The sequence below is a fragment of the Vidua chalybeata genome, chromosome 9, assembly GCF_026979565.1.
Source record: "Vidua chalybeata isolate OUT-0048 chromosome 9, bVidCha1 merged haplotype, whole genome shotgun sequence".
NCBI classification, from domain to species: Eukaryota; Metazoa; Chordata; class Aves; order Passeriformes; family Viduidae; genus Vidua; species Vidua chalybeata.
In genome coordinates this window covers 13,816,041-13,843,591 of record NC_071538.1, presented here as the reverse complement: position 1 = coordinate 13,843,591, position 27,551 = coordinate 13,816,041, and the positions used below count along the sequence as shown (strand labels likewise).

At 38.1% G+C, this 27,551-nt stretch overlaps 1 protein-coding gene across 7 annotated transcripts in view; it reads left to right on the top strand.

Moving 5' to 3' along the window:
- Positions 1-27,551, top strand: part of MAST2 (microtubule associated serine/threonine kinase 2) — a 216,021-nt gene that overhangs the window by 52,655 nt on the left and 135,815 nt on the right. For all 7 annotated transcript variants that reach the window (XM_053950715.1, XM_053950716.1, XM_053950717.1 and 4 more), the window contains one exon: positions 2,940-3,082. In XM_053950715.1, the coding sequence (XP_053806690.1) occupies positions 2,940-3,082 (143 nt within the window). The remainder of the gene's footprint in view (positions 1-2,939; positions 3,083-27,551) is intronic.

The window sequence follows — 27,551 nt, the reverse complement described above, 5'->3', positions numbered from 1 at the left end:
GACATTTTATATCATGTTTGAATTACTATTTCGTTTCTTTTTGGCTTCTAAAGCACTGTAGGCAATTGTGATTCAAAGTAAAAATCTTGCTTACTAACTTGATTTTTTTTCAGTTTGTGTAAAATTTGTTTTTTCTTGTGAATGTGATATTCAGCCTTGTAATTGAATTTAGTTTGTCAGCTGTAGAATCACTGGAGCGAGCATAGGCAAGTAATTACCCAAAAATGGACCAAGTTCAGTAGTTTTCTTTTTTTTCAAAGACTTTGGTAGTGGGCTAGGGGGTGGTTTCACAACTGTTTAAAACTGATATCAGAGTCTGTGATGTTGGAATAGAGCACAGAGAGCTGCATGATCAGTCTAGAATGAAAGAACTGATATGCCCGAATGCCACTGTTATTCTGTAGGGTTAAGGTGCAGCCCATTTCCTCCCTAATTAGGCTGTTTGCCCATTTGCATGTTATTGCAAGAACTAGAAGAGTTGAAAATTCTCAGTGAGAGGGAAAGAGGAAGAAGGTGAAACCACCTTTTTTCATTTACTTGATTGTGAAAATACATCCAGTCCTAGTCCATCATCTTTTATCAGAGGAAGAGAAATATTTTCATGTTTGAGGTGTTAGGTGTAATAGAATTAAATAAGCAGTAAAGTATGTATATTTTATTTTGGCTTGGCCTTTCCTTAGTGTTTTGTTTGTAGTAAGTGGATAGTTTTTGAAAGTGGAAACATTCATAATGTTTTGTACATGTGTAAGTTTGTTTTCCAAGGTAGGTTAATCACTAGAGGAGAACAGAACTTTATGAACCACACAGCTGTTGACTGACTGCAATGGCCTAAGTTAGTACTGTAGCTTTTTTTTTCCCCTTTAGTAGAAGAAAGCAAAGTAAATAGGAGGAAGCAGGAAAACTGGAAGGTCTGTTCTCTTTTCAAAAGAGTTTTACTGTTTGAAGATCGTAATATCAGAACAAGAAATTCTGTATTCTCCAGAACCTATTGATTCATCTTAATTACTTTTCTATCTACTATACCTGACTCAGGAAGGCGTAAAGAGCCCCAGCAAGATCAGTCTGACCCAACTGGATAGAGAAAACATACAGGTTTAGATGTATATTTTCAGTGTGGGTGTTTGGAATGTGTGTAGAACTTGAGGCATGACAGGGAAAGGCTTTAGCTTAAAGTTCCATCCTTAAAATGATTCCTGCTAATTTTTGCCACAGAATCAAGTAAGTTTGAAGAGTGCATATGACTGTGCATGCAAACTGATTGGCTGAGATTTGGCTCTTGATGGAATTCTGCCCTCCTGGATTCAGGTTTTATGGAACTAAAAGGAGATATTTATGACTATATCTTACAGAGACTTAAATAAAGTTATTCTTGTCCTCAAGCATGAGTATTTTAGACTGCTAGATAATTATATTATTTGGCTTGCTATTACAGGATATCTTTGTTAGTGTTGTATTAGAGATAAATACAGCAATGTACATTTCTATAGTGTTAGGTCTCTGCAGATGAGTTGTTATATTTATACATTTTCTTGAAAATGATCAAGCCATGAAAATCATGTCCACAGCTGTAAACAGCTTGAGTGGGACCAGGAAGAGGGTACTAATAGGTTGTGTCTCTGTTTACTTGACAAAGTTGAGCCTGCTCATCTCTCATACACTTTGACTCATTCTGTTGGTGTATACTTGGCCCATTGCCTGTAACTATCACAGAAAATGAATGTTAACAGGTTAAAAAAAAAAAAACCAAAACCACACCAGTTCCACTCCACATCTTCCCCCCAGCATCATGGCTGGTCATATTATGTATGTGACAGTCTTCCAAATATTGCAGGCACTGTTATGGAATGAATGTAAAAATTCACATCTAGTTCTAAGGTGCAGTTGAATTTGTAAACACCTTTCTGCCTCTGACAGAACAAGTCTATTTCTGCAGCGTATTTGTGATTAAAGGTGTAGCCTTCTAGTTACTGCAATAAATGTCTCAGTCTGCTGTGATTCCTGAGCATGTAGTAATCCACTGAATGCAAGAGACTTTACTATGCTTGGAAGGGGGTGCGTTATTTAGTCCCATAGTCCTAATTTTAAGGAAAAGAGGTATTATCCACTTCCAATTTGCAATGGGGAAATTGAAGTACAGGGCTTGACTGACCAAACTTACAGGGTAAGTCATCTGGAAGCTAATAACTGAACCCAGGTTCACAGACTTCTTCACTTATGTGTTTTTAACCACAGAAATATCTTCTCTTTTTTCTTTGTGGATGGCATTGTACATAAAAGGAAGCTGTCAGGCTCTGTGGAGTCAAAACATGACCTACTTTGACTTTGGTTCTTTCTCATTGCAGAAATTTACTGCTTGACATTTTTCAAAAACGAGTGTTGCATTGGCTAGAAAATATGTACTGAGTGAAAAATATCCATCCATTGTTCAAAGCAAGACAATATTTAAATATACACTATATTATATTACAGCGGTGTGAAATGCAGTGCTCAGTGTTCCAGTGGTAGGAAAAAATTGGGATGTCCAGACGACCAAGCTATTTAGAGGAGATAATATTTTCAATTAGGAATGCGTTTTCAAAAGAATTTTGAAAATTATACTAAAGAGATTTTACGTTCTTTTAGGGCAGCAAATATTGTTTCCTTTTTAAGGTGAGTGGAATATGGAAATTTATAAAGTGATAGCAGTCTATTTTTACAAGGTATTTGGATTTCTCCATTATCTCATAATGTAAAGTAGATTTTTTTGAAATTTTTAGTTATCAAACATAGTGAATTTACTGGTAAGGTGCTCTTGCAAGTTTTAACCTACCAAAATCTTGAAATAGCTTTTTTTATTAAATGCTTTTTCTTCACACGCATTATTTGTTCTCAGCTTTGTACTTTGAACTTGCAGACTTGTTTAGAAACAAGCTGATGTTATTTTGATTTTATTTTTAAAGGAAAACAGCTACTTCCCTTATCAAATAGTGTCCACAGTGGAGTGGGCCAGACGCTGTGGCAGCCTCCTGGAGATACCTCCAACCTGGTCCGCATGAGAAATCAGTCTCTGGGACAATCTGCTCCTTCGCTTACTGCTGGTTTGGTGAGTGGCTCTGGGAATACTCCTGCTGCTTTTGTGCTATAAAAAGTGATGTGATCCTGTGCTTTAGTTTTTACCTTGTTTCCCCTGTTCCTGCTCAGTGAAAGCAGCATTTTGTTTCTGTGGGACTTTTTAGGCTACAAGGTGAACTAGGAAGAGAATATGTTCATCCTGCCTTAGACAGAAAGCAGGAAAAGATGTGTGTTGAAGAATAATTTCTTTTTGGGGACATTCCTTCTCAGCGCTACTTCAGTTGCCTGATGACTGAAAGAAATATCATTGAAGTCTAGGAGATCTGAGCATGGGAACCCACCATTTCAAACAAGTTTAATTGTGAAGCAGCTTTCTGAATATCTGCCTCTGCCTGTTTTGCTAGGGAATAGCTAGGGGGATTAATCTGAAAGGGATAACTCTTATGTCCAAGGAATTGGAGAGCTGGAACTGACATATGCTCTTCTTTGTGGTTTCTGTCAAAAGGTTTTGGTAAAAAACCTTTGGTAAAATATTTTTGAGGAATGTTTAATCTGCTAAATTAACTTTTTCTAAGAAAAGAGTGTTCTGTATGGGGGACACACACTCGGGTGGCTACAATCAAATCTGAACTGCACACGAAAAGGAACACATGTTTTATTTGTAAATTTTGCTTGTTATCTATAAAAATTGAAGATCAGTGACATGTGAAGAGAAGAAAAATCCAAGGGTACGAAAAGACAGTTATTTATGAGCAGGCATACATGCAACAGAAATTGTTGGTAAATAGTAGATTAAAGCCAAAGTTGAAATGTTTTTGGTTTTTTTTTTTGCTGAACATCTACAGAGTTGTTTGTATAACAAGTTTTACTCAAATGAGGAATTTTGGTGTGTGCTGCTTATATGCTGCAAGTAACTGGGTAAATTTATGTTACACTGTAAGACTGCTTAGAAGCAATGACCCCTTAACAAAAGGGTGTACCTTGGATAAAGCACTGAGAATTTTTTGGGGGTTTCTAGACAGTTTGGCACCATCAGGTTATGAAAGGAAACTTAAATCTTTAAGGTTCAAAAAGCCACATGTTTGTGTTACAACTAATTTTGATTTCACAATGAAGTAATTGTAGTCTTGACATTTTCAGACATGTTACTATATTGAAATTCTTGTGATTTGATTTAATTGTGTTGCACCTTAATTTGGTGCCTGTTCAGTGTTTTCCTTAAATTTATGCTCTCACCAGTGGTTCTAAATTCAGTGGTAACAGAAAGGGAAAATGCTCACATGAACTTGGCTAGAAGTATTTATCTGAGGGGGATTAGAAAAAGTAATACGTTAAAACACAGGCCTGTTCTCTAGAGGCAGATAAATGCCTTGAAGCTTTATAACTTAGGTTAATGAAAATAACTGTGCTTTAAAACAAAGCTCTAATTCTCAGATATTTAATTTGGAGTACTAGGTTGTTGCTTAACAGCTGTGTGCAGCTCAGCGAGCTGCAGATGTTTGCGTGTTACAATTCTGCATATTATTCATATTTATACTGTGTTTTCAGTTTGTCATGGCAGTGTTTGTGCTGTCTATCAAATGTTCTGATATGAAACACAATGCCAATGAGTTATTTTAAAATAATTAAAAATTCTCTGTTTCCTATGTAAGGCAGAGAAATTAATTTCTAAATCTAGTTTTTGTTCCTCTGTAATGGTGTTTAGGTGTTGAACAATATGGTCACTTTCCTATCTCTGTATATTCTATGATGGGCTGCATGTTTCATTACAGTTGCAGTTAATTAAGCTTAGATATTACAATTTTTTATGTGAAGTGGGTTTCAAAAGCAGTGACTAAAGAACATCACAAGATGAACACCTAATTAAATGCAGTGAGTCCTGAGATTTTGGAGCCACTTACATGTTTGCAGCTGTTTTAATATGCTTGTGGTATTGAAATACATTTCACAAATTAGAATAGCAAAAGGTCTCTTGCCAGTATAATTAATCTCCTTTGAAGAATAGCTCTATTAAGAGATGAGTAAGTTCAGTAATGCAGAGTGTCATTTTAATATGCCAGCCTTGACTGCTAGAGCATTTAATTCTTCTATTATTTGTTATAATACAGTAGTTGGATAGCTGGAGAGAAGTGGAATGTGATTTAGGAAAGCCAGGAAAGCTGTGTGCATTTTTTCTGCTCCCTCTTTTTGGCTCTGCAGGTATCAGTAGATTTTCCTTTGCTAAATTGCTGTGTGTCATTCAGTAATGTGGTTTCTTTTTTTGCTTTCTAACCACTGCTAATCCTACAGATTGTTTACTGTGCTTAAATGACATTATTTTCCTCTTTAAAAATATTTGCAAAGTGAAAAGATAAGCTAACAATAGGAAATCTACAGAAATTAGTTTTCAGCTTCTGAAACAAGCCTGACGGCTAGATTACTTATCAGCAATGACTCCAGAACTGGGAATACATCAAATTTGAACTTGCTCAACTATATGAACACAATTTATTGTTGGGCAAGATCTTTTGGCTCGTACATGTGTGATAATCTGGATTAATGGGCCTGCACAGCAGTTGCCACTAGGTCCTTGACTTGAGAAGGAAGCCAGGGCAGGGTGAATGCTGAGTGCTGTCGCTGTGGAATGAAAGGTGTTGATCTGATCTGTGTGCCTTCTAAATATATGTGAGGATTTTAGAGGATGACCTTCAGCTCATCGTCTACCTTAAGACAAATGGCTCTGATCCTATGAGATTGAATTCTGCTGGGGAGTATCCTGATTAAGACTTTTAAATCCCTAAGATAGCCGAGGAAGTAATCAGAGGAAAACACATAAAGCATCATCGGGGGCATCTCAGTGGTATTTCCTGCTGTCAAGACCCAAATACACTAAAAAAATTGGGTGCAGGGAATATGTGTAGAGTGCACCTTTAAGGAACAGAAGGGTAATTTTATGGAAAATTTCTTATGACTTAGTTTTGGGAGTTTATCTGAGATCTTACCCTGTCATAAAAAGAGTTAGACCTTGGACTGTGTTTTTTTAAGGGAGGTCACAGAATCCTAGAATCCTAGAATATGCTGAGTTGGAAGGGACCCACAAGGATCACTGCGTCCAACTCCTGGCCCTGTGCAGGACAGCCCAAGAGTCACCCCATGTGCCTGAGAGTGTTGTTCAAATACTTCTCAAATTCAGACAGCCTTGGTGCTGCAACAGTTTCCCTGCAGGGCCTGTTCCAGTGCTTGACCACCCTCTGAGTGAAAAGCTTCTTTCTGATATGCAACCTAAACCTCTCCTCATCTTCATCCTGTTTCCTTGAGTCCTGTCTGTGGTGATGCAAAAGATCAGTTATGTGGATGCATTCTCTTATGAAAAAGGGTATAAAGAGCATCAGGGTTTCTAAATTTTAGAAAGGAAAACAACAAGGTGAAGAGATGGTTGTGATTGTTGTAGAGGTAGATTAGGAGTGTCTTTCTTGCTACTGTTAATTTTGACAAAACACAATGTGAATGAAACTGGCAGGAGCAGTGCCATAAGGTGCTAATATTCCATAGCTGAGCATTTATTGGTGGGCAAGGAGTGACTTTCCCCTCATTTTTATTAAGGACAGGATGCTTAACTAGAGCACTACACTAATGCTGAACATGCGTCTTTATTTGTGGAGAGAGATTCTCTCTCTCTCTCTCTCTCTCTCTCTCCCTGTGTGTGTGTGTGTCCCATGTCCTGGCATCTCAAGCACCCTCTCCAGGGTTTTGTGAAAGAACCATCTGATAATGTGCAGCCCATTAATTTGGACTATGTCTCTTATGTATTGCTCACCATCTAATGCCTGGAAAAGTTTGAGATGTTCCAGGAATAAGAAACCATGCATGTTCCTTCTGCCAACTGTGGCGATAGGAAAACGTTTGAAGAAGCCTGTCGGTGGAAACTTAGTTACGTTTGTGAAAGAGATTTTGAAATCCTTTTTTTAAATACTTACAAACTTTTAATTTTCTGAGGTACTTCCAGTACTGAACTGAAACTTGTGGTACTCCTTGAACTGAAAACTGGACATAATTTTTGAAAATGAGGTTGAGGGTTTCAGCTGGGTGGTTGCAGTTCTATTTAGTGTAAACTTTCTTCCTTATATTCTGGGATATATTATGGGATGTGGTCAGAGCCATTTCTTCATCTTCAGCAATGAAGGCTGCTGACTAAGCAATTTGTGCTCTGTTAATCCTCTGATGCCAGACTTGTAAGATTTCCTTGTAGGGTCAGTCTCATCTTCACAGGACAATTTCAAATGACTTAGGGTTTTACATTTACTTTCAAACAGAGTGCAAGTTGAAACAAAGTGAAATAATTGCATATTCATTGTGATTGTACACAGTGCCAGAGAGTTAATCTTTCCCTCATCTTGTTCTAGAAGAAATGGTTGAAAAACCCAAGCCTCTCAGATTTTGAATAATGATCTGGAGGGTAGAAAAGCTCAAATGCAAAGATTTGAAACAACTCTCAACTGAAGAACGTCCTCTGTGGAGCACTCAGCGTGATTTATTGTGAACATTCAGCATGGGTTAGGCAGTGCTGAGTGGAATGGGGAGAATGGGTCATCCTGGTGGGGCTGGGGCCTTGCCTCGGTGTGTGCTGGGAGCCTGGTAACAGACAGACCTCACACTGTGGCAGGGTACCTTTGGTCTCCAGGTTGGGGTATGCTTTTTAGATGGAGGAGATAATATTGACTTTTTGTTTTCTAAGTTTTTCTCCTTTTTTTTTTTTTTCTTTTTTTTTTTTTAATTTCATATTACATATATTAGGAATACAATCAATTGTACCTAATATATAAAGTTCCCCTAATAGCATATTTCCCCTGTGCAGGATGCTGTATATTAAAAAAGAAAATTAAAATTGGTATTGTTCCTGGCTGTGAGGAAGAGTGGCTAATTGGCTACAGATTTGAGTTAGTGAGTGAGATTATTACAAGGCAGGTGATTCTCTCTGAATTCCGGCGGAAGTGGAATCCAAAGGCTGTGCTGGCTTCAAGCCTGTGCAGGGTCTGTGGAGCTGGGTTGCCATCTGCTGGTGTGCCAGGGGCTGGGGACAGGAATCGTGAACTCCACGATCCAAGTGAGTTTTTGTCAAGCAGTGTTAGAACCCCCGTAATCATTAGTAATTTTACAGCAGGGGTATGTTCTTTCTGGGATCGTGTTCCACAGCAATCACTTGTTAATAATTGGCCTTTTTCTTTTAGCTGGAATATGAATTCACTTCGTAATGCCGTGCTGTGGTTTGCAGCATCCTTTTTCTGATAACAGAGAGATGATGGTTGGGACATTTACGAAGAAAAAAAAAGATTAAAAAATTAAAAATATTATTTGCATCCGATTCTACAAATAACATTTTTGGGTGGCAGCTGTGTGAGTTGCGCTCCGGCCTCTGGCCTGGCGGTGGCGCTGCAGCCCCGGGCGTCTCACGAGCGGCGCTTCCCACCGGGAATGTCGCCCTGGCTCTGGGACGAGCCGGGCTGCGGACGGGGATGTTTCCCGCAGCTAAAGGAGACCTTAATTGTGTGTTGTTTGTCAGTTCAGTACGGGAATTAATAATTCAAGAGACCTGGTGAAGAGCAGTGGAACTGGAAATTCCAGCTTCAAACCCCCTCCTAGTTATAAAGGGAAATTCCATCTCCACACCTCCTGCTCAGTCCCCAGCGCTTTAATGCATTTACTGGTTATTATTTAGGATCTCTGCTTCACGCAGGCACCTGGGTGGTGGCTGTTAAATTCACAGGGATGAGGTCTTGGAAACTTCCTCACAAAAGAATTACATAGAATCTCTTTTAATTGAAAAATACAGCACTAGTTCAGGGACAAATCATTAATGCCAGTTGTGCATAGTGCTACCTCCTGTGGATTGCCTGGATACTTATTACAAAAGCAGGAGTTAGAATCTGATGGGAAAACTTCATTTACATTTGTGTTTTCTAAAACACACAGCTGCTCTTTTCCTGAAATGTTTTGTCAGAGATAATGTTACTTTTAGTTTGCATTTTAGGTGGTAACATGTTGACTATTTAAATATTGCTCTATACAGATGAAAATAGTTTTGTTTAAGAATAATCCTGAAAGTCATAGGTGATGTAGGTCATAAATTATTTCAGGGGATAGAGAATATTCAATACTTGACTGCACAAGTAGGATTTCATATTTTTATGTTGGTAGAAATGGAAAAGACAACAGGAACTATGGCTGCATGAATGAAGGGATTTTATTACTGTATGAAGGCATGGAAATTACGTTTTAAATTGGCAGCTGTAATAACCTGAGTTAGGAAGTAAGTGGATTTCCAAATTAAGACCACATGTGAAGTCTAAGTTTATGCATACTAATTAGATATTTGCATGGACATATGCTGCAGAGTCTGCTGGTGAATCTTTGGGTACATGATCAATTTTGGAATTTGGACAGGGCCTGAGAATGAAGTATGGAGCACAGCTCCATACTTTGTCACAACTTTTAAGGTGTTTCTGGAAGGAAACCAAAAACCAGAAATGGATGTTCTGTGACTGTGTGTTTTCATGATAGATTCAGGACACTTGCTTCACACTGGTTTCCAAAACTGATAGTCCTGATTGTTTTTTCACTAGGAAACTCCATTATGAATAATTAATGTAAAGAACAGAGTTTTTTTGTGATAAATTCTGTAGTAAAGTTATATTTACTATGTAGTGCATATTACTAAAGCACAGTCAGCACCTTGTTCTGAAGAAAATTCAGCATATTACTCAAAACACAGTCAGCATCTTTTTGCTCACTTCAGTTAAGTGAATTCCATTTTGGAGTGGACTCATTGGCTTAAAGGAGGTTTTCATATTTGAAAGAAAATGTGAACACCCTTCTGTGTAACCTGAGGCTTGTCATTGCAGGAAATATGAATTCATAAAACTTACCTTGTGATAATTGTTAGGCACTAGACTGTCAGTTTGAATGATTGCAGGTCTCATTATCTTCAGATGCTGCATGTTATTTTTTTTGTCTGTGAATATGTTGAATTGATTTTTGGCACATGCAGTCACTTCTCTTCCTGACAGCAGCACTATTGTAGGTGTAAAGTGAGAAACTGCTGGAGTGTGCATGGAAAATTAGCTTTTTTGCTTGGGGAGCTATGGGGAACTTAAAATACAGTTATTCAGACTGTCTTGAACACACTCTGTTGAAGAGTGAGGCTTTTGTTCCTTGAGTGTTGTTCTCTGTTTCTCAATGACCTCTCTATAAACACATACTCATGTAGACAATAAAAGTTCTGGGTTTTAATTTAAAGTAGTTGAAAATTTGCTGTTTTATTTTTTGGCAGATATGTCCATAGAAAGGCACTGTGAGATATCTGCACTTAGTATTTTAATATGGCTGCCTTCTGTGTGTGGTAATACTTCTTGAAATAGTTTCCTAGGATGTGATAATAGGAGGATTGGTCTTAAAACATGAAATAGTTTGTTTGCTTAAGTTTCAAGCGGCTTTCTTTCAGAAATGCAAACTGTTTTGAGCCTTAGGACATTTATAAGAATCCCCTGTAGCATTTTGACTAAGCAAAAGCTTTGGACATGCTCTGTAATTAGTAGCATAATCCTCCATGTTTGGCTGCCACTTTTTGTTTGGTCTGTTTTCCTGCACTGTGTCACTTTGGTTTATCCAAGCCATGCAATGTGTCTTTCCAGCAATCCTTTTTCAGCCCCAGAGACGCAGTGTTTATTTTACTACTTTCAGAACAGTGGGAATACAGAGGTTTGTGTGCACCACCTCTGAAGAGCTGCAGCTCAGAGTATTTCCTAGGAGTTAATCTAAAATCCTTATTGCCTCGAGATTACCAGGGTGGGAGAGGTGAAATCTCTTGGCAGAGATAAGGGTAGCCTTGTAAGTGAAACACAAGCCTGGGACTTATGCAACAATCCTGATATCTGAACTTTGATAAGCTCAGGTACAGAGAGGTTCAGTCCCTTGGTCACCTGAAGAGCTGAAAGTAGAGCATGTCTCGCAGACTTTCTGTAAACCTCAGTTTATTAATGTTTAGCAGATGTTTGCAGCTCAAATGGATGGTGCTGTGGAATAATTTCTTGCTGCAGTCACTGTATATAGTGTGCCAGTATAATTTTCTTATTTCTGATTGTGTTCATATTTAGATTTTCAAGTCAGTTGTTTAAGAGCCGAGGCATGCCATGATCTCTTACCTGCCCTTGCTGGGCTATTATTGCTAACCCGAGCATTTCCACATTAATTGTGAGTTTCAGACTCTTCCCCCGTGGGAACTGCAGAGTCCTTGTGCTGTAAGAACATGAGATATGAAATCAGAATAACCAATATATTACCAAACTTGATTTAGAGTCAATATCTCTAGTTCTTCCCTTTGTGAACAGAAACTAGGAAAAAATAATGGCCAGGAAGTTGTTTATTACAGGAATAGATGAGAAGAATTCCTGTGTTGTGGCATTTTGAATGGATCAGAATTATTTTCACTGAAAGCAGTGGTGGCCAACTAAGTACAAATAGTGTAAAATTTGCCGAGAGGGTGCCTTACTGACTGAGGGGCTTCTGCCTTTGTTGTTTATTGCAGTGACTAAGTTTCCATTAAAAAAACCCCAAGATTCTGTGCTCATCATGAGTATAAAACACTGTCATGTTGAGACTATAGTGTGAGTATGCAAAAATATGTCAGTGTGAACTCTCAGCTATTTGGCAAAGGGGAACGTTTATAGAAGAGGATTGAAAGATGTGCACGGTTTCAGATCTGTCATAAAAGAATGTAAAATGTAATTAACCTAAAATAACCTTTAAAATATTTTTGAGCATGATAAATTAAATGAGCTGTTGAGATAACTTAATGAGAGATTTTAATTTTATACCTTAAATAATATCCTATTAAAATCCTCAAGATTTTGCTTTGTGATGGAATCCACTGAGATTTATATTTTCACAATGACCTCATGATTCAGTAACACTGTTAATATATTTGGTGCATATTTGAGGGGTAAGGTCTAGGTTAATGGCAGCATTTATTCTTTAAGTGCTTGAAGCCACAAAGTTCTAATTGAAGACTGGAATGTTCAAACCTCATTATTTTAATGTGGTCATACAGTATAGTGACACTTAAAGTAGTTATATGATGAACTCCTATGGCAGGGTTCATAATTTGTCCATGAAAACAAATTATTATGTGAAACTTCAAATTAAAATTCTCTGCCTTGGAGTTTAAATAAAACATGAAACTTCCGATCTAACATGGTTTCTGTATTTGTCTTTGCTCAAATTAGCAACAAGCATTTGCATACCTGTAACACAGAGTATTCTGCTGTGAATTGTTTATACAAAGTTACAGGGCATGCACTGAATCTCTCACACAAAGCTGCCTCAGTAGGTGCAGTGTGATGTTTTTGTTTCAGGTAGTTAAGCCTCCAGAGGTACTTTTGGCAAATCTGCATCTCAAATTTTCTAAATATTGAAGTAATTGAAGTAATTTAATGGATGAGCTGTTGTCAAGGAAAATACATGCAGTGCTTATCACAGTGTCAGGAATCCAGGGCTTGGAGACAAAGGTCGGAATGTTCATTCCTGCTTGCATTTCATCAGTGCTGCTAACTGGGTTAGAGCAGTTTGCACACTGGGCTGCCTCCACTCTGAGCTAGATCCTTTTAAGACCTCTCCTCCCTCTTCAATGTTCCTAAGCTCTTCTTTCCCTCCTGTGTTCTCCCAGAAGTGTTTATTTTTCTCCATGGCTTTCCCTACCCCCAGAAAAAACCTCCCCACAGTAAAATTTAGTTCTTATTTCTTGATGATAGCCAGAAAATTCTGGCTAATTGTGAATTTGGGCTGCTTTATGCACACATATACTTCTACTGTGACCTCCTTAGTCCCTCTCCACTGTCCGTTCTTTGGGCTATGGGCTCCTGGTCTGGGAAGTGTGAACACTGTAGAGTTGTATCTTGTATTGCCGCTTTACAGCTGCTCAAAATTTGCACTCCCCTTTTCTACTGTACAGTTACTAGTTCTGGTACTACCTTTATTTCTTTAGTATCTCCTTGCTAAATGAACAGTGTTCTGAGTCATGAGCTTTTGATCCTCAAGCTCTTTGAGTCTGTTCAAATGACAGTATGCAACATAAAAGTCAAGTTTGTGGGTGTTATTAAATCTATCAGTAACTATTTGTTTGGTTTTAGGTAAGGTTCTGATGTTTTGCCTTAAAATTCATCTATCAAATATTTTGTTTTAAAAGAAAGTAAAACGTAGAGTGTTATGAATTTCAAATGCATAAATTTCTTATCCAAGTTAATTCTTGAATCTTATTAGAATGAAATAGGCTAATGAAAGGGAAGTTTGGCAAGATAAATGATTAGGTGTTTGAAAGGAAAGAGGAACAACGTGTAATATGGCAAACATGCAGAACTCTCTGAACTGAGAGGAAAAGAGCTATGTGTCAGCATTGCCAGATTATATTGATCAGGAATCAGCATCAATCCTGATTAAACAGGCAGCTGTTTAAAGTGGTACTTTTGACAGTGACATCTTTTATTTTCTATATGATTACTGGCCTGCTGACATGTTTACTTTCTCAATATAATTTACATATTGTGTTTAAAAATGTTGCTGACTGAGAAATAGCTGAATTATACACGGCAGAGTAAAAAGAAAATCAGACCTTCTTATAGCTGATATGAACAGGTATGAATATCAGGTAATACCTACAAACAAACCAGTTGATTTATGTACCAACTTGATTCTAGGAGAGCACTCTAATAAGTTGAACAGCTTGCTTGTCTTCTTATTTTTTTATAAAAAAGGTGATTTAGAAATCAGTTTATATATATATATATATATATATATATATATATATATCTCTAAGATTTGAAAAGAAAATGGCTGTAAATGTTTGTATAAATGAGTGTTGTTGAAACCTTTGGGAGACCCTGTTCCATGTGGTTTATTGTCAGACAAATCTGTGGTATCAACTTCCCCAGGGAAGTGTCAAGAATGGATTAAAAACCATTTAAGGGTGCTTGGCCATTAAACTTGGGTCTGCAGTGAAGTGATAGATGTCCCTTACAGTTCTAATTGCTGAATTTCTCTATTTTTCCATAAGCCAAATGTGAACTGCTCTTCCCCCAGCTTACTATAAATGGCAATAATTCCAAGGGAAAGGTATGATGGTGCTTAGCTTCTTCAGTGGAGTACATTAATGATGCAGGCCCTTCCATCTGCTGTTGGCTTTCTTTTTGTCCTATTATCAACAAGGATTTTATCATCAAGCTTTGCCTCCATTGAGTGCAGTCTCCATCTGAGAATAGTCATGGACAACTGTTCGTAATGGTCAGCTCCATTTTTCCTTGCACATCAGGAAACTTCCCCAATAGTTTGGGTGGTCAGAAGTAGGTAACCACTATTTCACATTCTGGAGCAAGCCATGAAAGGTTTTTTGAACTCCATTTTGTGTTATGTAAAAAGGATAATGTTGATTTAACTCCATTTCACCTAAGCTACATTATTGAGCTTATGCTTTGTGTTACAAGCTTCTGTTCTGTGTTGAATCCCCAGTTCAGAGTAGTGGAAAGCATATAATAATGTTCACTGCCCATAAGTGTAATTACTACAATACTGTATGTTTTACAGATAATTAATCCCATAAAATGCTCAAATTCCGTCATGATTGTGCTGAGGACTGCCTGTCTCATTTACAAGCAGTTCTGTGTCCAATATCCTGTCCTCAAACTGCATGGGGAAGGTTATGGAGGCTGGCATTGTGGCTGGGTGGTGCTGCATGTTTAAAGACCCTGCTCTCTACTCCTTTTTGAAATAGGCAAAGCACACACCACAAGCCTGAAAGCTTGGGTCTAATTAAGATGTATTAATTGTGGGGCCTGTATTACCCACTGCATGGCAGGGGATGCTGACTGCAGTGTGCTGAGGAGGATTGGACACCCTGGAACAAAATGTTAGTGGGAGAATTCACTTGCTTCTCTGTAGACTGGGCACATGCTATGCTGGGACATGATGAGAGCAGACTTTACATGTTCAGTGATGGTTTCATGAGACAGATCAAGCTCCAGCAAGGATCCCATGGGAGGAGGAGCTGTTTGTGCTCTTAGCACTGCTCAGTTCTGGTTCAAAAGGCAAGTCAAAAAAACCACCCTAAAAACTGAAATAGAAATAGAGGTATGCAAAGCTAAAAACAGTAAAAAAACAACCTACTTTGAGTTTCAAAAAGATGAACTGATTTAGAAAGAGAAGCGTGAAGAACAAGGAACATCAGTGAAGAGACCTGCATCTTAATAGGCTTCACAGAACTGAATTAAGGATCACTCCTTCAAGGCAGAGGAATGCAGTGTTCCCCTATCCTACCTATGAATAAGAATTAAGAATGGTTAAAAGGAAAGCAGGATGGTGAGGAACAGACCAAAGTAGGTTGTTAATTCAGTGAGTAATAATGACACAGCTTTAAAATAATTCAAAGATGAAATGTGTGAACTACTATTTGTGCTGTATAGCCAATTGCTTAAAATAGTCTGAAGACTGGAAAAAATATTTGAAAAAATAGATCCATGAGAGATTAATGGAGTTAGAATTGCAGATGTTCCCTTCATGCTGTAGGTGCCTAAATTCTAATTCCTATGAGTGTAATTTACCATTTGGTTGCATTAACACAGTACATGCACAGAGCAAGTCATTGAGATCACCCTGACAGTGCTGACCTCACTGTTCATACTCTGTTAGAATACATTTGTCATCAGTGGCTTTATTTTTAGGTCACCCATTCAAATAATAGAATCATAGAATGGTTTGTGTTGGAAGGGACCTTAAAGACCATTTTGTTCCAACCCCCTGCCATGGGCAGGGACACCTTCCACTAGACCAGATTGCTCAAGGCTTCATCCAGCCTGGCCTTGAACACTTGCAGAGATGTGACATCCACAACTTCCCTGAGCAACCTGTGCCAGCTCCTCCCCACCCTCATAGTGAATAATTTCTTCCTCATATTTAATGCTATATGCATGGCTGTTCTTTTGACATAGAAAGGTCATATTCCCTAACAATTCTTCTGACAGCTACTTTTAAAAATTCAATTGATTGGCAGGTTCTTAACCCAGAAAGCTTTGCTCTTTCATAGATACGTTTCCCTTAGAAATGTAGTTTTCAGTCAAGCTGTAAGCTCTGAACAATTCAGAGCCTGATGTTTACATGTTTATTTGATCAGCAGAGACAGTAATTTAAACAGCCCAACCTCTACCTCTCCCATCCAAAAGCACCTAAGAACTCTACTCAGAAGCCACAGTGATTTATTTGCAACCTTTTTTTTTTTTTTAATAAAAATCTCAATAACTAATGCTATGATGCTTCTTCTACTTGTTCTTTGGAAAAGCTGATAGAGGACTGAAATAATTATTTTGCCTTGGACATTGTCCTAGCTGCTCTGAAACCTCCTCGATAATCTGCTTACTTGTTTGGCTGGGTAGGAATGGACTTTGGCTTTTCCTCTGCTTCCTGTTGCAAAAGCAGCTTTGAAGGCAGTTCTGAGAAGGAAAGGGAGCTGCTAGCGTGGGAAATTCAGGAGCACAGGACAGACAAATCAACTACAATCAACTGATAATGCTGATGTCTGATAACTCGGAGGTATATTTAGAATGCTGCTGCTGTTTTCATGTTTGTCTTTTGTTGTCCATTGCAGCTCACACTTGCATTTAGTTGCTTTCTACTTCAGTGACTTCGGAAGGAAACCTAAGGAGACAGGGTTTCTTCAGCTTCATTAACTATTCTGGAAAGAGCTTCTCCTTGCATTGAATTCCACCTTGCCTGTAGAGATTTGTGTTCTGCTATGAGATCATTCTGTCAATATAGGCTTGTTTACTTTACAACTTCAGCAGTTTTGGAAGGCTCCTTTCAATATTGAAACATCCACCTTTTGCACTAACAACAGCATGGAATTGTGAATCACAACTGATGATTGTCAGTGCTTCTTTCTTCTAGCAAGACCTAATGGTTTGGTAGAATTCAATTCTCTATTTTCTAATGTAGTTTCCTGTGTTAATTAGTTTCTTGCTGGATTCTGTCAGCCGTATTGTGATACCAGCCTTCTGAGAAGCTTATTTTGTGGATTTAGAAAAGGCTCTCCTTCTTTCATGGAAAGAATTTTCTCTAGGGATGCTGCCAAGTCTCAGAAGACCAAAAAATGATATGGTTTTGTATTTAAGTGTAATCAAACTGGCATTCATGATCATTTTGTCTCTTTAGAGCAGGAACAGCTCTGTAGATGAATATATATTTTTGGCATTGGCTTTAACCAAAATTGAAAGTAATGGTATAAATGATCCTGACTGCCAGAAACACTGAACAGTAGTAGGGAGTCAAAGTTTCTCCAATTGTTCCTTCTTTCCTGGTAACTTCCAAGCCACTGGCCAATTTCATCCAGGCTTGAAAAGAAAAAGAAATGTCAAAAATAACTGTAATTGCAGTACTATAAGAATTGGAAGCGAGTAGGAGACACCCCCTCACATTCTCTCAGTGACAGTCAGTTCGTTGTTTATTCTGGTCTGGCAGCACTGGTTGACACTCAAATGTGACAGTGCTGGATTAACTGGGGGAGGTGCTGTCTCCAGTTGGGTGTAGGTAAAGTAGGAGTGCCAGAGTTACCTCTGTCAGGGCTATGAGAGGGAGGGAGCAAGAGACAAAAAGCCAAACTCAAGTCTGTAAGAAAACTGGGCATCTTTAGCCTTTGTTGCTCAAGAAGCAGCTTGTTTATATTGCAGTAATGAAAGAATCTGGCATCCTTCTGTTTCCAAAACCATTGATGTTCATGACCTAACTCTGGGCAAGTTTGGAAGGGCACCTTTTGAAATGCTTCCCTGTTGTCAGTTTGGTATGCTGCTTTTGCTGTGGGAGGAGTGGTGGGATGCTACTCCAGCAAACTGAAGATCTTTCCATGTGGCTGCCTTTGCAGTGTCCTGTGGCTGTCCCAAGCTGGCAGTGCACTGCAGGGTCAGCACCAGAAGTGATGGATGTCTTCCCTTGACTGTAAATCTGCCCTTCCAGAAAGGAGGGAAGGGAACCCTCACGTTTTGGTTGTGCATATTGGAGCTGAGCATACTTGTGGCATCATCTGCAGTTTATTTCTTTGCTTTTCACTACTAACAACATTACAAAAATTAGTATTCTACAAGCTTGAAAGACAGACTATTATCTAATTGGCTTTTGGTTAGGAGGATACTGATTTCTAGGTCAATGTAAAACAAATGAGCATTTAAATTGAAGAGGAGCAGCTGTTCCAAAGCCCCTTTCCACAGTGCCTGGTTTTGTTAAGGATAATTATGTCTAATTTTAAATTATGATAGCTTTGAGTATTGAGCTTTGCCTTGTTACATCTACTATCTCATTCTCCTTCATCAGTAAGAATGTTCTATCATGGAGCTGGGTTTCTGGTTGGATTTATTTTTCTGGGCCTTTTGAGTTTTGAAGAGAAATATAGCTTTAAGGATGGGGTTTTCAACACTTTCATGCCAATGTTACCACACTTACATTTTATTTTTCGAGGTCTCAAAACTGATACAGCGTGTCTGATTCCTGTGGAAAGATACTGCTGGGAAAATACATATTTATGTAAATGTGTAAGATTTTTATTCGTATTTTTAGCTTGAATATGGAAACATCAGACTCTAGTGCTGAAAAATCCAAGAAAGCTCTTGTCAGCCTTGGAAGGAAACATATGCTAAAGATGTCCTGTGGATTACGTACTGCTTGTTTCAATTAACACATTGATATTCTCTGTCAGTTCTAGAGACAAAAAGCCCAGGTGACAATTCAAATGATGCATGAAAATAACATTTCAATTTTTACTGGTGAGCTTAGATTTTTTTTTTTTAAACAAAGAACAAAAGATTTCAACTGTTTTGGTCAATGTTACATTGGTAACTCAGTGGTATGTAAAGAACATATATTGTAAAGATTCTGCTGCTGCAATGGAGCACATTTGTTTTTCTGAAATGTTTGCTTCTGGACATGTATTGTGTGTCACATGTAAGAATTTTGTGTTTGAATTTAATTTGGAGCAAAGTGTAACTGTATCAAGAAATGCAAAACATATATGTTTGACTATTAATTTGAAATTCAAGCATTTTTTACCTGCTACTTTTATGGAAGGAGACCTGTTTTCACATGCCTTTTAAAATAATTATTGTCACACTTTTCCTCTGAGAAATATCCTTTCAGTCTTGTAAGTCAACAGTTTTACTGTCTTTTGTTTCTTCTCTCCTGACTGAATGTAAATGGTTCTATTAAAAAACACCAAAAAAGTTTAAGAGATTGCCAAATTACTATTATGTCTCTACTATTTTTAAAATGAAAAATAGCTTTCAAATGAAAAAAAAAATCAACCAGGAGAACTCATAAAAATGGGAGGTCTGATGCAGATCCTGGAGAAAAGGGAGATTTGGAAAAAAAAAAAGATCATTGTACCATAAATCTTTGAAATCCTGAATGAATTTATTATTTTTACCTTTCTTTCCATTTTTGTTCAAGTTCAGTGGATAAATGTCGGAAAAAAAGGATATCTATAAAAAAGCTTTTAACTTGTCCAGCACTTTAAGGAGATGACAAAATTGTGAGAAATCAATAGCAAAGTTTTGTCTGGGACCAGAAACGGAAGAATAAAAACCTGTCAGAATCCATCAGCGAAAAACTGCTGTGAGATGTCTCCCTAGATATTGATGTAAGCTTAGTCAGGTATAAACAAGGAGAGTAGGAGAGAATAAAGCCCTCTAATTCCAAATGTTTTGGCTTATCTTCAAGTGTTTATTTCAAAGGCAGTATTTGAGTGTATATCATGTTGGTCTTAAGCCAGCAAAGTGGTACAATCTTTGGAGTCTTGTTTAAGCACTTTAATGTCAGCTGGAAACCAAGGTAAAATTCATGGTACATTAAAATGAATTGTATGTGGATTAAGTTGGAAAAATATATTCAGTGCTGTAGACTCTGTTCTGAGCTGAATAATTAAAGAAAAAGCAGTTGTTGAGTTTCATGGCATTTTCCTAATGGTTTTTTCTTAATGACAGTGTGAATCATTATTTGTAGCTATTTTACCAGTGTAATAGAAGAAGAGGTTCCTTGTCTCATGAGACATCAAGTGTTTGTTTTGAAGAAATGAGTGTCCAAACTGACAAATATCCTACAGATACAAGTGGGAGGAAGATACAGTGAAATACAGCTTGGTTTGGTCTCATACCTCTGCAATTTGTTGTCCTTAAAACTCTTTAATTTAAATGTGTCATCTTTCTATAAAAATTGTCTATCTTGTACTTCAAAGTTAAATGTGGCTTTACTGATGAAGTAAGAATTGGAAGCAGAGGTTTGGGAGGAGTTTACAGAAAAGGGAAGTGTGTGTATGCAAACCACTGCTGCTGTGGTGAGGCTGCAGGAAGGACAGTGCTGGTCAGGAGTGTGGATACAGGAGGAAATCTTTTGTGTGCAGTAAAATGTTGGGAGTATTTATCAGCGTGTGTTTTGCATGAGATATGAGGTGCATCTGTAATTTGTAGCTTTATAGAGCCAGTTCTAGGGCAGAACAGCTTCTGGGCGAACTGGATTCATAATGTCTTTCCTGTGGGATTCTTGAAACTACAGGCTTTGTTTCCATAAACATTTCAGTAAATGTCAATAGCTTCATTTGGGAAACACACAAGTTGGTATTGAGTCCTTGAGCTTTGGGTTTGTTGCCATTCTGATTGGAGTTATTAATTGCAGAAGTTTAAATACTAACATCTGAAGCACGAGGGTTGTCTTACAATAAAGTAAGAAAAACTTGATTTTGGTAAATCAAGTAACGGTAAATGTTTAGTAAACAGAAACTATATTTTCTTCAGGTTTAAGTTTGCAGCCTATATCAAAAAAGGCTTTTCTGCCTATTAAAAACATGTTTCTTTTAAAAATGGCACGGTATTTGAAAGGTAGCATGAGAGAAGCTGGTTTCCATTCTGTTCTAATGGCAGTTCAGCTCCAGAATATGAATTTGCATAGCGAATCCAACATTTTCTATAAATATTAAATTTAATTGGAGATTCCTTCCCAAAGATGTTAGCTTGAGCCAAGTTTCTGCCTGGAAGCTGGTGTCTCTTCTGCAGGTCCCTTCTCTGTTACAGTATGGAAGCAGTTGTTCCGTAGATGAATGAACTCTTTCCTCCAGCCTTGTCGGCTGCACATTTACATTTGTATGGAAGATGAGTGGGAGTGCCGCCTTTCATAAGGCTTTGGATGTGGGGGATGGGGCAGTCTGGCCCAGGAATCTAAACCTAACAAACTGGGAACAGAAAATGTGCTGTGAAAGCCTGAGTATTGTGTAAACCTTGAGGATTTTAGACATTTTTGCAGTGTTTCTTTTTCTGGGACCAAGCCTCATAAGCGGTGGCTCAGGATGGGTTCCTGCTGTGGTTGGTTCATTGCTAATGCACAGCTTTGCTCCAAAGGTCTTACTTTATCAAACTGAATCTTGTAAATAGGCAAGACATCCAGAAGAAATTCAGACAAGCTGTCAGGCGAGTTTCCTTAGGTTGGCTGCCAAGTTGTGTTTCTTTTCTTTTCTTTTTTTTTTTAACCAAGTTACCTCATCAACCTTCCTGGTTTCAGTAGTCTGTCAGTGTATCTCGAAGAGACACATTTTTAAATCTCCAGATAAACACAGCTTGATCAAAATAAATAAAAAAGCCCCAAGCACTTAAGTTTCAGTTTGACAGCGAAACATTTGGCTCATTTTTTTTGCACAGATAAATGCTACCAAAGACTTTAAAAAAATGTCACTAAAGTTGTCAGCTTATAAAATTTTGGAAAGTGATCTTTTTTTCCCACCAGACAATATGTTACATAAGGAAATGTTATAGCTTTAAAGTTTCCCACAGCTTGATGTCTTGCTGCTTTTAGTTTTGATTAAATAGAGTAAAAACTATAATGAATTAGGAATTATGAAATTCATAATTTACATTATGAAAAATGTAAATTTTGAATCTCAGTACTTTAGATCAGGGCATTGGTTCAAAAAATTCCTTAGTAATACAATATGTAATTAGAAACATTGCATCTTGCTGCAGAAAATTGAAAAGCTGTTGGTCTTTTTAGCCTGATTTTTGGATGGGAGCACTCTTTGTGTGGCAAAATGTGAATTGGTGTTCATCACAAGATCATCCTTTCGTGTAGTGCTGACATCCTTCACACCCCATCTCCAGTAATGGTTGTATGAGAGACTTTCTGGTGTTTTTGTAGTTATTATGAAATATCAAAAGTTTCTAAGTGGTCAATATAAATGGACTTAGACCTCTGAAGTTATGAATTTAAGGAGTGCAGCTATTGGATTCACTTAAGCTATTCTAGACAGTACACACATTTTTGATTCACAGTGTGATGATTTGATTGCCAAGATGACCTTTACTGGTTTTGCTTTTATTGTAATGGTAGGTTTCAATTCTGATGCAACAGTATAAACCACAGAAGATGTCAGGATTCAGTGCTAAGAACCTGAAATGACTAGGAAGTCATAGCAAAATTATTTGCCCTATTTTAGTTAATTTTTAGTTTTTTCATGGATGTTGAGTGATACCTGAAATTCACTGCAAATATCAATTACAATTTAAGATAGGTAGTTTATATTCAGCATAGAAAGTACAATATGCAAACTGAGCACAGCTCAGAGATGAACCACGTGATTCTACACAGATATGTCTTTGTGCATATGTAAATGCACTCTCTGATATAGTAGATACAGATTCCTTTCTTATTTATCCCCCTTTGCAGTTGCTTTGGTGAGCAGAAAATGTGAGTAATAGGATAACAGCTTATTCAGGAATTCTCAATTATGTTTCAGTAAAATGTATTGTACACAGGAACAATTGCACAACTTCTAAGTGACTTCCTGTGGTCATTGCTTTTCTGACTGTGAAATTGGTCTGTCCTTGGTCATCTTCCACTGATGCTATTTGAAAACCTGTGGGCTACAGAAGAGCTGAAAGAATTGTTTTTTTGATGATACTGAAGTTAATAGATGGAAAACTCCTGTCATTTTCACCTTGGAAATGTTCTAAACTCTCAGATTTTTTTCTTCTACAAGACAGAGAAGTGATAGATTTTGGTAGCAGGCAGTGGAATGGGGTCTGAATCAGCATGAATAAGGAGAGATTTCTTCTTATCAAAAGACAGAAAATGCTGACCAGAATCCAAGCACAGACTCCTCCTAGAGACCTCTGAGAGGTAGGGTTGGTTGCTGTCTAGTGTGTAAAAAGTAAAATTCCAGGTCCTCTTAATATTCTTTGATGTTTTGTCATACATGTGGCCTTTCTTGGGATAATTAAAGGGGATTAAGTTCTTCAAGTCTTTTAACCCTGATGATTTTCTACCCTGGAAACATTTATTTCAGATCTTTCATTTTATCAATATTCATGTCAAAATATAGGCCACAGTCATGATTTTCCATGGTGATGTCATCAATATTATATCTAGAGACAATACCACTAATTTATGATGTGTAAGTTCTCTTGGTCTGTTCAGAGCTTCCTTGAATTGTCATAGCTACACACTGTTTTTAGAATTACTTTTCAGTTTACAAATTCACTGTTACACCTCATTCCTTTTTGGAGTTTGGATGCCTTTTTGGATGCAAGACACTGTTGTCTTCAGCAAGCACTACCTTTGGACTTTCTACCTAAATAAAGCCACGGAATGGTTACCCTGGCTGAGCCCAGGACCTTATCTCTGACAGCAGGTGTCTAAGGCAGAGTCTCTTCCCAGAACACTTGCAACTGTTTGTGACTCTGGGTCAACTTCAGTGTGTTTCCCTCTTTTAAGAGTTCTTGGCAGATTCTTCAATGCATTTGTCCAAACACTTCTGCCCATAATTGTGATTCTTTTCCCCTCCAGCCTTTTACAGCAAGAAATAACCCAATGTGACTGTTGTGTAAAGCAGTATCTCCTTTTGTTTCTTTGGAAATTGCTCTTAGCCTTGTTTAATTCATTGCAGTCTTGGCAAGCTGATAAACTGCCCGTCCCTACTTACCAGGCTAAACCTTGCAGGAACATACTGGAGGTTCATGGCTCTTTGCATTTCGTGATGCCTTCAAATCAAGATTCAATGAAGAACTTTCTCAGAGCTTTTTCAGAGTGCTGCACCTAAACAGGAATTGGTTGGGTTATGTCCAGGAGATCCCAATGCTACGCTACCCTTTCTCTTTCCTTGTTGCTGCAGACCAAAGCAAATTTTCTCCAGATTTATAAATTTGATGGAGGGAGGAAGAAGTGAGTTAGAAGCTTACTAAAGTTGCTGGTGAACCAACTTTGAATTCCCTCTTTTAATCCCCTTTCCTATGTTTTTTAGTGAAGTTGACTGTTAAGGAAGGTACTTTAATTCTTAAAGGATTCAAGTATTATGTGACCTCCTTATTTTGATTCCCCCCCACAATAAACAGGTTTTTTGTTAGACTCTTTCTTAGTGTTGCCTGCATCTGGAAACGGTTTGGGAACTTTCTTCTAGAATAAACTGTTATGTAATTGATAAAATTACATTTTGTGTCCTGTGGTTTCTTTAATATCTTTCAGTAATACATCCTTTAGTGTAATGTCTTACAGAAATACTTTCTCATCTCTAATTAGAGACTTACCTGCAGACCTTTTAGGATATTAAAATCACTGTCTAAGGGTGGTGTAATCTTTTGGTGAAATGACAGGTAAATTTAAGTTTCTAAAGGTAGTATTTAGTAAAAAAAATTTCCATGTCAGAGAGTTGCTTTTAAATTTCATTTGTGCCTTGCTTGTTTCAGTTTGATCCTAAGTATTTTCTCCCATCCTCTTTCATAATTGGTTTTCTGTGGTAGATTTTACTGAAGGAAAAAAAAAGCAGAGTGGATGAGTCTTAACAGTTAAATAGAGGGGAAGAAAAGGTGGTCACCCCATTTGTGATGTTTTTGGTGGTGGTTTTTGATCTGACATTTAAGCAAACACTGAAGAAGGGGAGGGGACAGGGAAGCTGGAGGAAAAGCCATGCCTGTTTTCTTCCCCAGCAGCCCCAGTTGGCTTCTCTACCCCAGAAACTAAGTGTGGGGTAAGTGTGGCAGGCAGCCAATTTGAAAGCATCCTCCCCAAGAAAGCTTGAAATTTGGAAGAGAACAGATGATTCTCATGGTATTTCAAGACTCATGCCAGCCTCAATCAATTACAAGTCACTTGTGAAGACATATTGAGAATTGGCAATGTCTGAATATTACGGTAAATAATCCAGGATGGATTAGATGCATGTGTGCCAATAAGAACGCTTCCAGTTATGTTATGGAAATAAGTTATGGTTATGTACTACTGTTATCTGTCTGAAACATTTTCATTTAGTGGTTGATTTAGGAGGAGAATACAATGGGAATGGTGTTGCATAGTTGTTAAGATGCCTTGATTCCTCTCACAGAATGTGTTGTTTAATGCTGGTGGCCTTAGAAGAGGTAAGATCAGTGATCTGGTTAGTGCGTGGTCTAATAGAAATATTTCTAAAATCTATTGTGGACTAAAATAAATTTCAAAGTGCATGTAATGTATGTGAGCATGCATGCCAAAATGTTTTGTTTCAATGAGATTTTCTTAGGTAAAAATAGAATTTGTATGCTACTAATGTCTGATAACTGAAGTTAGTATTTTGTATTTTTTTCTGAGGAAGCTTATTTGACGGCAATATGCAAGAAATTATATTGAAATCCATCATGAACATTATCACAGTGAACTCCTATGATCATTTTACGTTACTGCATGCTTTTAAACAGAGCTTAATCTGTATTTTTATGTTGCTCTTCCCCCCGGTGACACATTCCTAAGTTCTCCCGCAGAGTTTCGTGGCTGGCTCGCTGTTCCCCAGCCCCCTTTGCAAAAGAAGATGCTGTTCCTTTAAAATGAAGTGGCTCATGGAGTTGTTTTCACTAGCGCAGGTTTTTATATGGTACAGTAGGCTCCATGCAAATGAGCTCTGCCCTCTCCGGAGCGCACAAAGGCGCTGCAGCCCTCATTCGGCATTCGCTTGTGTAAATCGGCAGATGGATGGATGGAGGGAGGCACGGCAGCGGCAGGATTTATTAGCTGCTCTCAATAAAAGACCACACTCGCTCCGCAGAGGATCAGAAAAAAGCCTGGTGAATGGGATTGAGTTGTATCTGCTTTCAGCTGACTTTACAGTGATGTGTTCAGCTCATGTGACTCGGTCACTTAGCATGAAGATCAGCTAAAGATTTCCGTGTAAATCTCTGCTCCTTTAAGCACCGCCAAGCCCGTGTGCTGGTCCGGAGGCTCTTTTTGGCTTGCAGCTGTCAGAGCTGTGGGGACAGCAGCGCTGCACCGCGCTGGGCTCCGCTCGCTGTTGCGTTTGCACACTTGAGGATGTCTGGCTGAAATCCCCTCATAAACACAGCTCTCGATGAAGTTTGATTTGTGTATCTCATGAAATCCTTCAGAGTCTGAAGTTAGGTTCTTTTTAAATACAGTGTTTATGTTCAGAAGTTATGAATAGACTCTCTTCCTAAGCTTTTATCAGGAGATGAAATCTGTTGCTTTAGCTTTCTGCTAAAAAATTGAAGGTCATTGCGGCAATAGGTTGTTCATTATATTTGCAATACTTTCTTTTGTCCTTTTTAATTTAGAAAGGGCATGTGTAGGACAAAGGCTTCTTGACATGCTCAGTAATTTAAATGATACTGGGATGAGCATGCCTAGATTTTTGGTTTTACTGAAATGGTGTTCGGTATAGCTAGAAGCTTTGTTGTTGTTTTATTTTTCAACACATGCTGTATGCTCATGTTTTAGAATGGCATTAGCATAATGGACCTAAAGGGGCAAAGCCCTTTCTGACCTTGCTGGAGTTGTCTGTGTGAAGGTAGCTGGAAAACAGAAACTGCAGGACAGACTGAAAAAGCCTCAGCTGAAGTCTGCTTTTTTCCTTTTTTTCCACCCCCCTGCCTTTTTGCTATGGATGATGATGAGGGAAGGGCTACTTCAGACAGCTCTGTCAGTGATGAATAGATGAATGAATTCTTAAATGTTCAGAACTTGCAACATGTGTTCCAGACCCTTCAGCACATGAGAGTCGCAAGATCTCAGCAATGAGCTGAAGAATGTGCCGTGCCTGCTGCATGGAGGAGCCCAGCATGCCTCAGAGATAGCAGAAACAAAAGAATGTGTGACACTATCTGAAGAATCTGACAGTTGCTTTGTCTTGCAGAGGAGTAAAGGAATTTTTCAAAATTGGGAAAAATAAAATTTCCATGGTTTTCATACCGAGATTTTTCTGTATTTTAGGTGCCAGTGTATCATCCTGTGTGCACACAGTATTGCCTTTTTCTTTAGCGTGACTGTGTGTTTTTTACGGGAAATGTGACCTGGATTTTGTGAGCTTATTACACACAGTAAATGAAGGCAGCTGTTTTAGCTTACTGATCCCTTATAACAGCTCAAGTAAATTGAAATAAAGCAAAAATGTGTGTGTATGGGATCTGAATTAAATTCCACTCTTTGGC